Source organism: Anoplolepis gracilipes, chromosome 10 (assembly GCF_047496725.1).
Source record: "Anoplolepis gracilipes chromosome 10, ASM4749672v1, whole genome shotgun sequence".
NCBI lineage: Eukaryota > Metazoa > Arthropoda > Insecta > Hymenoptera > Formicidae > Anoplolepis > Anoplolepis gracilipes.
Genome location: NC_132979.1, coordinates 10117071 through 10127765, shown reverse-complemented (window position 1 = coordinate 10127765; position 10695 = coordinate 10117071). Strand labels below are relative to the sequence as shown.

The following is a 10695-nucleotide window of genomic DNA, read 5'->3' as shown; positions in this document are numbered from 1 at the left end:
TATCGAACGGTTATCGAACAGCTACGAAGGATTATCGAACGGCTGCGAACAATTATCGAACCGCTACGAAGAATTACCGAACTGCTATCTAACTACAATGAGTGGCAGTGGTAGTGAACGACCTAGCAGCAGCAGCAGCAACAGCCTCGAACAAGGCTATCAACATCTCAAGCAGGGCTGCGAACGAGGCTACAAACACGTTCTTCACGGCTACACTCAAGGTTAGAAACAACTCAAGAACTCCTACGATCGTTCGAAAGACGTCTGTGAACGAGGCTACGAACGGGTCAAAAGCGGCTACGAACGAGTCAAAAACAACTGTGAAAAAGGCTGCGAACGGGTCAAGAACGATTTTCGAATGGGTGAAGGACGGCGATGAACAACGCAAGAACGGATTAAGAACGGATCAGAAAACGTGAAAAAATTAAAACCAGAAAAAACGGAACTTAAAGAACGGTTATTAAAGGACGATAAACGAAAAATGAGTGATAAAAAAGCAAACAACCATCGAGAAAAACTGGCAAAGCAAAGAATCAACATAGTTTGGAGAGACGGCAGTTGGTAAACGAGCTGCACGCGCCAGCGAGAAAAAATTTTCCCCGAAGACACGTCATAGTGCGGGGATACGATGATCTGTGGCAAGCCGACATCGTCGAGATGCGTCCGTATGCTCGAGTCAACAAGGGATACAATTACATACTCACTGTTATCGATGTGTTGAGCAAGTATGCGTGGGTCGTACCGCTCAAGAGTAAAGGTGGAAGCGAGACGGCCGATGCGATTGCATTGATAATTCGAGACGATGCGAGATGCCCGAAAAATTTTCAAACCGATCAAGGAAAAGAATTTTACAATGCAAATGTACAAAACCTCATGAAGAAACACGATATTAAACATTATTCGACATATTCCGTCATGAAAGCCTCGATCGTGGAACGTTTCAATCGTACTTTGAAGAATAAAATGTGGAAAATGTTTACGCTCAATGGAAACTACAAGTAGATCGACGAACTATCGAGACTCGTTGAAGAGTCTCAACACGCAAAAACATCGTACTATCGGTATGAGACCTGTCGATGTTACTTCAGCCGTCGCAGAGAAACTTTTACATATGGTGTACAGCAACGTAAAGATTGCGGCGCCGGCGAAATTTAAAATAGACGATTCGGTGCGCGTGAGTAAATTCAAGACTTTATTCGAAAAAGGCTACACACCAAATTGGACCACCGAAGTGTTTGAAATTGTTAAGATACAGAAAACTAATTCCGTGACATATATATTAAAAGATTCGCGCGGAAATCCCGTCGCCGGTGGATTTTACGAATACGAACTACAACGCGTTGCTAATCCCGATATATATCTTGTGGAAAAGATATTGAGGAAGAGAGAGGATGAAGTTTTTGTGAAATGGTTGGGATTCAATTGTTCACGGCATTCTTGGATACATAAAAATAATGTATTGTAAAAATATAACAAATATTATATAAAGTTTACATATATAAATATATATAATATTCAAATATATACACTTTTTTCTTTTTTTACAACGGTATTCTGTAATGCCCCCATGGTAGCGTATCGATACTTTTAGGTATTATATACCGTTTATCATCGTGTGGACTTAGAGCAATTTTTTTCTGCCGCATGGTATATACTTTATGCATTTTTGATCTTATACTCGATTGCTGTCGCGTCATTTCAATTCCTTCGTTCAAACACTGCATGTAATCGTCAAATGTTATCGTTTTCGCGACGACGCTATTCTTGACACCTTTTACCTTTTTCGTATCCTTTTTACCATCTACTTGTAGCGCATACGTTTTTGCTCTAAGCCCGACAAATTCTGTCATTATCATACCGTTGTTTTCATCCTTCATCAGACCCGGTACCTTTTTATTCACAAGCGGTATACCGTACGCATTGTCTATCGCATAGCCGCTCGTGTCGAACTTGCCGATGTCGCGCTTCATATTCTCGTACTCGTCTTCGCATTCAATGTGATATATGAGACTATCCGTGTCGGTGTACATGACTTTTCATTTTTCTTTATACATTGAAATCATGTAATCGTGATGAAATTCGTACAAACACATCTTGGATACATCAAGTATACACATACCTACATAGATTGGTTTGTAAAACTTCACCTCGAGTCTACGCAATTCCACAGCGATTAAATTTTCCGAAAAAACGCTCCTGCTATGAAAATTTGGTTTCGCGATCATTGCCTCTGCGCCGTACCTATTGTCCCATTTTGTTATAAGTTTAATATCTACGCGATTGCGCATATTTTCCATCGTTTTGCCGAAAACTGCGTTATTCATTAATTTGTATAAATTCTTTTCAAAATCATTTTTCGTCATTGTTCTAAATTGCGTGTTTAATTCTATATATGTACGTAACCATGGAGATTGCGCGAATTGTAATATGCGATGAATTTTTGTAACGCAAAGACCGTGTCGCGTACATTGCTGCAGATTGCGGTAGTGTATTACGTATCGTTTCTTATCGTATAAGGTTGCGAGCAACTTGTTCTCTCTCTTGCCGGGTGGTTTATCACACGTCGGACAAAACGGTAAGTCAGTATGCGCGTCGTGAAGATGTTGCGGGTACTCGAGATCGACTTCGAGGATATAGCCTGTAGGCGAATCGGACGCGATCGATGATAGATCAACATTGCATATATTGTCGACCCATTGAAAACTAGCGTAAGGCAAAGGTTGACACATTGCCCATCCGTATAAATTATTTACATCGAAATACATTAGATACGATGACGGTTTCAATGGGTCGTATGACTGCATGTACTTGTTATTAGCATGCGCAAATCTGTTGAAACATTGACTCAAACCACCGCGTATACCTCGTTCTATAAACATTACCATATCGATGTCAGTGAGCAATTCAAACTTAATATTTGTATGCTTCAACATGGCATCCCACATGTATCCGGGCAGGTACTATACTGTATATTTCTCCCTCAGGTTATCTAAAGGGAGAAGAAAAAAGGCAAGGGAAGAGCAGTGCTAAAGAGGTTAGACCGACTACAGCTCCCCAGAACGTAACAACCCAGGAGGAAAACATAACCGTAATGGGTAATACAATAGTCAACCGGATGACGCAAATAATTGACGCCAGGTTCGCTGCAATCGAGGAAAGACTCCTCCCGGAGAAAAGCTTTCGACCACAACTTGAGGAAGTAAGGAAGGAAAATGTTCCTTCGAGGACATTCGTTGAAGTCGTCTCTGCACCGACCAAACTCAAGAAGACGGGAAAAGGTAAGGCTAAGAAGCCTCAAAACCCCGCCCCCGCCTCTTTTAAGAAGAAAAGCGAGAAAAGGGAGACCTCGAAGAAATCGGGAGACAAAGGAACGTATACAGTCCCAAAAAAGACACCGAAGTCTGCCCCGGTGAACCCGATTCCATCTACTTCCCGAGCTTTTACCACATCACTAGTACCTTCCAAGTCCGCCGACGAGACAGAATGGATAAAGGTGGAGATAGGAAAAGGGAAGGGCAGAAAGAAAGGTAAATCCTCGACGAAAGATGCAGATGCACCTAATGTTGAGACAAAATTACCACCTGCGTAAGGAGGCGAAAACGAAAACGGATACTAGGGGAGTCGAGACCCAGAGTAAACAGCAGTCTCCTCCTCCAAAGAAGAAGATTCGTCTCCCCAAGAGAGCAGCAATACTTATCAACATGCTGCCTCGAGAGGGAAACGAAATGGAAACTACCAACGCGAATGGGGAAGTCACTCGAAGATCGCTCGGCGAAACTGTGGCCCAAATACGGGGGGCAATCAAGCTTGATGAGCTTGGCATTCCGGCTTTAAAGCCGAAGAGGGCCGTTGCCGGGGGAATCATTTATGAAGTCCTTGGTAAAGACAACAAGGCGAATGCGATCAAGCTAGCTGCTGCTATGAAAGAACTACTTGAGCCAAAAGGGGTCAGAGTCACAGTCCCGGTAAAGATGACGGATCTTAGGATCACAGGACTAGATGACGCTGTCTCCATGGAGGAAGTGGCGGGGGCTATGGCGAAAGCAGGGGGCTGCCAAGTGGCGGACCTGAAGATTGGCAAAATCAACAGGTCCCCCAGGAACGGGTTGGGATCCTGTTGGACCCAATGCCCGACAGTAGCAGCATCTTGTCGCTAGCTGGCGGAAGTTCGTCACATCGCACGGCAACCGGGAACCCTGGGGCTTCGTTTACAAGCAACAGGCGAGCAAACTCCAGGTTGAGAGGGTGCTAAGCACACTCCGGTGTGGTGAATATTCCACAAAGTCACTAGGGGAGACCGCTAGTTACCTCCTGGACGTGCACATCCCAAATGACCGGGAGATAGAAGACACGCTCGAACAGCGTGAAATTAGGAACGCATGCAGGGTCGCTCCCGATACAGCCGACGCCCCTCTCTTCACAGAGGCGGAAATGGCTCGCGCGGTGAAGACTTTTAAGAACAATAAAGCTCCGGGTTTAGATCTAGTCGAGGTCGCCGTACTCAAGGCGGCCTGTAAAATAATCCCCGGTCAGTTAGTTAGGCTTTTTAACGGGTGTCTCCAGTGGGGCGTCTTTCCTTCTGTCTGGAAGGAGGGTTCACTCCGAATCCTCCTGAAAGGCGAAGACAAGGACGAGAGAGACCCGAAATCCTACAGACCCATTTGTCTCCTCTCCGTAGTAGGAAAACTTTTCGAGAAGCTTATAAAAGCTCGTCTGCTAGACACGTCACTGGCATCGGGGAAGGTCTCCGATCGACAATTCGGGTTCATGCCCGGAAGGTCGGCGGAGGAAGCTGTCGTGGAGTTGCGACGGATGGTCTCTGCCTCCGAAAGGAGGTACGCCGTTGCGCTTCTCTTCGACATTTCCGGGGCTTTTGACAATGTCTGGTGGCCCCTTGTGCTAGATAGCCTTAAGAAACGAGATTGTCCGCGTAATATTTTCGAAGTACTCCGGAGTTACTTCAGCGATCGAAGTGTAAAAATTTCTCTTAGCTCCGCGGAGGTGTCCAAGCGGGCCGAGAGGGGATGCCCTCAGGGTTCCGTTCTGGGCCCGACCTGCTGGAACCTCATGTTTGATGGCCTATTGAGATTACTGGAAGACGTGATTCCAGACAGATTCGCCGCGTACGCGGACGACCTCGTGGTCGTCATAAACGGAAACTCGCGAAGAGAACTTGAAACAGAAGGCCAACGTGTAGTTAACACAATAACAGAATGGTGTAGGTCCGCGAAACTTCAGATTTCCGAGCGTAAAACTGAAGCCATCATTCTGAAATCCGACGCGATCGCGAGAAACCCGATAGGTAGACGGGGAGGAGCACGACCGGATAGGAAGCGAAAAACAAGCAAAAAAACCGTCGACTTCGATAATTATCAAACAGACCGCCAATTATCAAAATCGGTGAAACGAAAATAGGGTTTAAGCAAACGGTTAGGTACCTTGGCGTCTATTTGGATAGAAATTTAAAGGTCAGAACGCACTGCGAATATTTAAACAGCAAAGTCGGGCAGCTGTTCGAGAAACTAGGTAGAGTAGCGAGAGCCCATTGGGGCCTGCGTTTTAGGACTCTCTCCACAATCTACCGGGGCGTGTTCGCACCGACAGTGGCTTATGCCGCTGCGGGGTGGGCCGACCTGTGTACGGAGAGAGATATTAGAATTCTGAGAGCCCTGCAGCGTCGAGTCCTAATTTCAATGACTGGCGCATACCGCACGGCCTCGTGGGAGTCGCTTTGCGTCGTCGGAGGAGCGACCCCTGTAGATATAGTTCTTCGCGAAGGTGCCGCGCGTTATAACGTTAGGTCGGGAAAAGACGCCAAGATCGGCAATATTGAGATCCCCGCCGGAACCGAAAGAAAAACCGCGATCGTAGAAATTAAAAACGAGGCGATAAATATGTGGCAGACCCGATGGAACTCTTCAAGTAAGGGTCGTACCACGTTCGCCTTTTTTAGGGACGTGCGAGATAGACTAGCCGCGCGTTTGTTAGAGATAAATCATTGGAGCACACAGGTCCTCACCGGACACGGGGATTTTAGAGAAAGACTCGCGTCGCTAGGTCTCGTGGAAAGTGAAGTGTGCATTTGCGGAGGTGGAGTTGACTCAGTTCAGCACTTCTTGCTGGAATGTCCCCTCTTTGACGCGCAGAGAGAGATACTGCGAAGCGTCGTACCGGAAGGTGAATGGCAGTGGCCGGATGTGGCACGCTTCTTCGTGTCAAACCCAGAGGCCCTGTCCGTATTCACCGATTTTTGCCGCGAATCCCTCTGGTTGAAGGGATACGAAACGTAGATGAAATATTAGGTAGGCGCGTTGTTCAACCGAAGAGGTCGGAGCCTTCGGATATGGGGGTGTGACCCCGTAATCTTCTCGGGACAACCACGCTCTCGAGCAGCGTTCACGTCGCGTTAGATAAAATTAGGTAGGACTCCACTTACCTTATTACGCCCACTTATCCCACCATTCCCTTCGCCCGACAGGGTCAGAAGCGTTCATCCAGGTCGGGATGCAAATGGACAGGCCTCCCCGTGGTCCCCGTGGGCACGACGGATAAGATAGCGGGGTGAAGGAGTCGGATAGTGGCGAATGCCAGCCGGCGGAGTTTATGTCACCCTAAGGAAGGAAGGATGGGCTTATTTGTCGTGGCCAAACTGTCCATCCTGCACACACGAACCAGCAGGCGCTACTGGATTTTTCCATCGCCCGTCTCGGGGCGGTTCCGATAGACAGTGGATGTAAAAATGTGGCGTATGCCTGAAAGGGCGAGGTAGCACGGGCCTTTCCCACTCGTGGGAACGGCTCACACATTAACTGACAGTAGCAAGATCTTGACATCTGGCCCACTTAACATTGGGTGATCCAGAGTCCGCATAGAGGTATTAGAGACCCACCCTTTGCAATGTTATAGATGCATGGAGGCGGGACATACAAGGTCCACATGTCAAGCGGTAGTGGACCGTACGGGATTGTGTTATCGCTGCGGAAAATCGGGCCATAAAGCGAGTGAATGCTCAGCAGAGCCCTGCTGCCCATACTGCAGCGGTAACGGTCTGAAGACTAACCATAGGTATGGAGGCAAGGCGTGTGCCTACCTAAGTGCCTCCAAAGCCGAGAAGAGGAGGAATAGAAGAAGGAAAGGCCTCCAGGAGGACACACCTCCACAAAATAAGGACGAGAGCCAGACAAAACAGGGGCTCAGGCCCAATACATTGGCTGACTCGGCGAGAGATGCTGAGACGAAGAGCAGTCTGGAGGAGGCTGGCAGAAGAGAGTAATGACGATGTACAAACAATGTTCCCTTCTGCAAGCGAATATCAACCACTCCGCCAGGGCACAAGATCTCCTTATGCAACACCTGGCGGAGTGGAATATCGAACTAGCAGTGGTAGCCGAGCCGTATTATGTCCCTCCCAGAAATAATTGGAAACGGGACACCTGCGGCTCGGTCGCGATCATTGGAAGAACGGGTCAAGGGGCCCTTCCATTCTCACTACTCGGTAACGGAGAGGGTTTTGTAGTAGTCAGATGGGGGAGATAATGGTAGCGGGGGTGTATTTTTCACATAATAGAGACCTCGCCCAATTTGAGGAATTCTTAGATGCACTATCAGTGGAAATTCGCCGACACCCGCAATGTCCGGTGATGGTCGCGGGGGACCTAAACGCTAAATCGACGGAATTCCCCTGCGACTGATCCAAGGGGTGAGGCTTTGGCAGAATGAGGGGCCGAGCTCGACCTCCTGATTCTTAACAGGGGGTCGGTTTACACCTGCGTGCGGCATAATGGGGGGTCCATTGTAGACATTACATTGGCCTCCCCGCGAGCTGCTCGTATGGTGAGTGGTTGGAGGGTCTTGGAGAATCGGAGACCCTTTCCGACCATAGATATATAATGATGGAAGTCTCGGATCCCTCTTTTGGGAACCAGCCATGCTCTACTGGGATAGGAGGTACACCCCTGCCTCCCCGTTGGGCGCTAAAGCGCCTTGATAAGGACGCACTGATAGCGGCTGCCGTTGCAAAGGAGTGGGAGGAGGTTCCTGCGCCTAAGGATTACGACGTCGACGAGGAGGCGGCCTGGTTTCGTGGCGCGATGACAGAGATCTGCGATACTGCCATGCCGCGAAGCCGAGGCGGCCAACAGAAGAGGGGGGCCTATTGGTGGTCGCGAGACATTGCGCAGCTACGTGCTGCATGTATCAGAGCGCGCCATAAGCTCACCCACTGCCATCATCAGCGTCACGATGAGGCGGAGGCGGTCAGGTTGCAGAATGACTACAAGGAGGCTAAAAAGTCCCTGCAACTGGCCATTAAGAAAGTGAAAGCCACGGCCTGGGATGAGCTCCTGAAGACCCTCGACGAGAATCCTTGGGGGAGACCTTACCTGATCGTGAGAAATAAACTCCGATCAGGAGAGGCCCCGATAACGGAGAGTCTCCACCCTCGGGTACTAAATGAGGTAGTATCTACCCTCTTTCCGGAAGACCCGAATGAAAGAGAGAGAGAGGGCGGACACCCCCATCAACGTGTGGCCCTAGACATTAATTGAACCGAGGAAATGGGGGTCACGGAGTTGGAGCTCACAATAGCAGTAAAAAGACTCTGGGCTAAAAATACAGCACCGGGGCCGGATGGAATCCCAGGCCGTGCCTGGGTCATCGCCCTCAACGTTTTGGGGAACCGAATAAAACAGCTGTTGGATAGCTGCCTTAAAAATGGCCGATTTCCCCGTATCTGGAAGGAGGCGAAACTCGTCCTCTTGCATAAAGAGGGGCGCCCCGCGGATGCAACTCTCTGCATACCGCCCCATTTGCATGCTTGATGAGGCGGGTAAGTTGTTTGAGAGGATTATAGCTGCCCGCCTCAAAAAGCATCTGTCTACGGTAGGACCGGATCTAGCCGAATGTCAGGTTGGCTTCCGGGAGGCCCGCTCAACAATTGACGCGATATTCCGCGTAAAGGAAATCGCTGATGAAGTCTCATGAGGAGGAGACGCTCTGGCAGTGAGTCTGGACATATCTAATGCCTTTAACTCGCTGCCATGGGAAACGATAAGGAAGGCACTAAGATTATCATTTAGTGCCTCTTTACATTCAAGAGGTGGTCCGGGACTACCTAAGTGACAGGTGCATTACGTATACGGAGCGGTATGGCAAACCCTTCTGTAGGGATATCAGTTGCGGGGTTCCACAGGGATCGGTGCTTGGCCTGGTGCTGTGGAACCTTGGGTACAACTGGGTGCTGCGGGGCGCAATTCTCACGGGCCTCCACCTAGTGTGTTACGCGGATGATACGTTGATGGTGGCCCGCGGGGATAACTGGGAACAGGCCAGCGCACGAGCTAAAACAGGGCTGGCCATGGTGATAAGGATTCGCATTTGGAACTGAAGGTGGCACTTCATAAAACAGAGGCAATGTACTTTGCCGGCCGACGCAAGAAGGGGCCGCCTCGGTCCCACTTAATGGTAGAAGGAGTCCGCATAGAAGTGAAGTCCGAGATGAAATATCTTGGACTTACACTCGACAGCAGCTGGAGCTGAAGGGAACATTTTTGCCGCCTGGCCCCCGAATAAGAGCTGCGGTTAACAGCATCGGGAAACTGTTACCCAATATCGGGGGGCCCCGGGAGAAGATACGTCGCCTCTATATGGGGGTAGTGGGATCCATCGCTCTGTACCCGTCTGGTCAGGGAACCTGTTGGCGAGCAATAGAAAGATTTTGTAGGAGTTACAGAGGCGGCTCGCCATCAGGATCATGAGGGGGTATCGTACTATCCCTGGGGAGGCGGCATGTGCGGTTTCCGGGTCGGTTCCGTGGGCTTTGCTGGCGAAGGAATACGCCGCGATGTATGCGAGGAAGGTGGATGTCCGACAGCAAGGATTAGTTATGGTTCCGAGGGCGGTGGAGGTGGCTCGTCGGTAGGCCCGACGGCGTACAGTCGAAAAATGGAAGAACGAGCTCATCTTACCCAGGGCGGGCCATCGTGCTGTAGGGGCTGTCCAGTCAGTGTTGGAGGAGTGGCTCCAGCGGCAGCACGGCGGGCTTTCCTTCAGAGCTGTGCAGGTGCTCACCGGACACGGGTGCTTCGGTAAGTACCTGCACGAAAAAGCGGGACGCGAATCCTCTAGAAGGTGTCATCAGATGCGCGACAAATCGGGACACGGCGCAGCACACGCTGGAGTCATGTCCAGCGTGGGATAGCCAGCGCCGTGTCCTGATCGACTCTATAGGGGCGGACCTCACTCTTCCAACAGTAGTCAAGACTATGTTGGAGAGTGAGAACAAGTGGAATGCAATGGCCACCTTCTGCGAAGAAGTTCTGACGCGGAAGGAGGCCGCAGAAAGAGAACGGGAGGAGGACCCAGAAGCGGAACCTATTCGGAGGAAAAGAGGAGGAGGAAGACGTCGAGTATTTGATCGGGCAGACTAACGTCATATGAGACAGAAATAAGAAAGGGGAGTGGGATGGGCGGAGACAATGACTGGCTCCTCCAGTCGGTTCCGCACATCCTGCTGGTTGGAGAAGAGAAAACTTCTCTTCCTACCGAGAGAAAAGTCCCCCACTGGCCGTGTGCCGAATCCTAATCCCCTTGGGGGCAGAGGGGGCCGCGAGCGGAGGGGGACACAAATGAATAGCTGGACGGAGGGGACCGCAGCGACTCCTCTTAGGAGGCTGCGTCCGGTCCCCTCTCTCTCGC

General features: G+C 49.8%; 1 protein-coding gene across 1 annotated transcript; it reads left to right on the top strand.

Moving 5' to 3' along the window:
* The first annotated feature begins 7278 nt into the window (after positions 1–7278).
* Positions 7279–7691, top strand: LOC140670382 (uncharacterized). Its single transcript, XM_072900934.1, has 2 exons — positions 7279–7495; positions 7597–7691. Exons 1-2 carry the CDS (start codon positions 7279–7281, stop codon positions 7689–7691), a joined length of 312 nt encoding a protein of 103 aa, XP_072757035.1.
* The last annotated feature ends 3004 nt before the right edge of the window (positions 7692–10695 follow it).

Coding starts and splice junctions, on each gene's coding strand:
- LOC140670382 (XM_072900934.1), top strand. CDS start 7,279: ATGTACAAACAATGTTCCCTTCTGCAAGCGAATATCAACCACTCCGCC. Junction 7,496..7,596: donor CCTTCCATTCTCACTACTCG/GTAACGGAGAGG, acceptor AGGAATTCTTAG/ATGCACTATCAGTGGAAATT.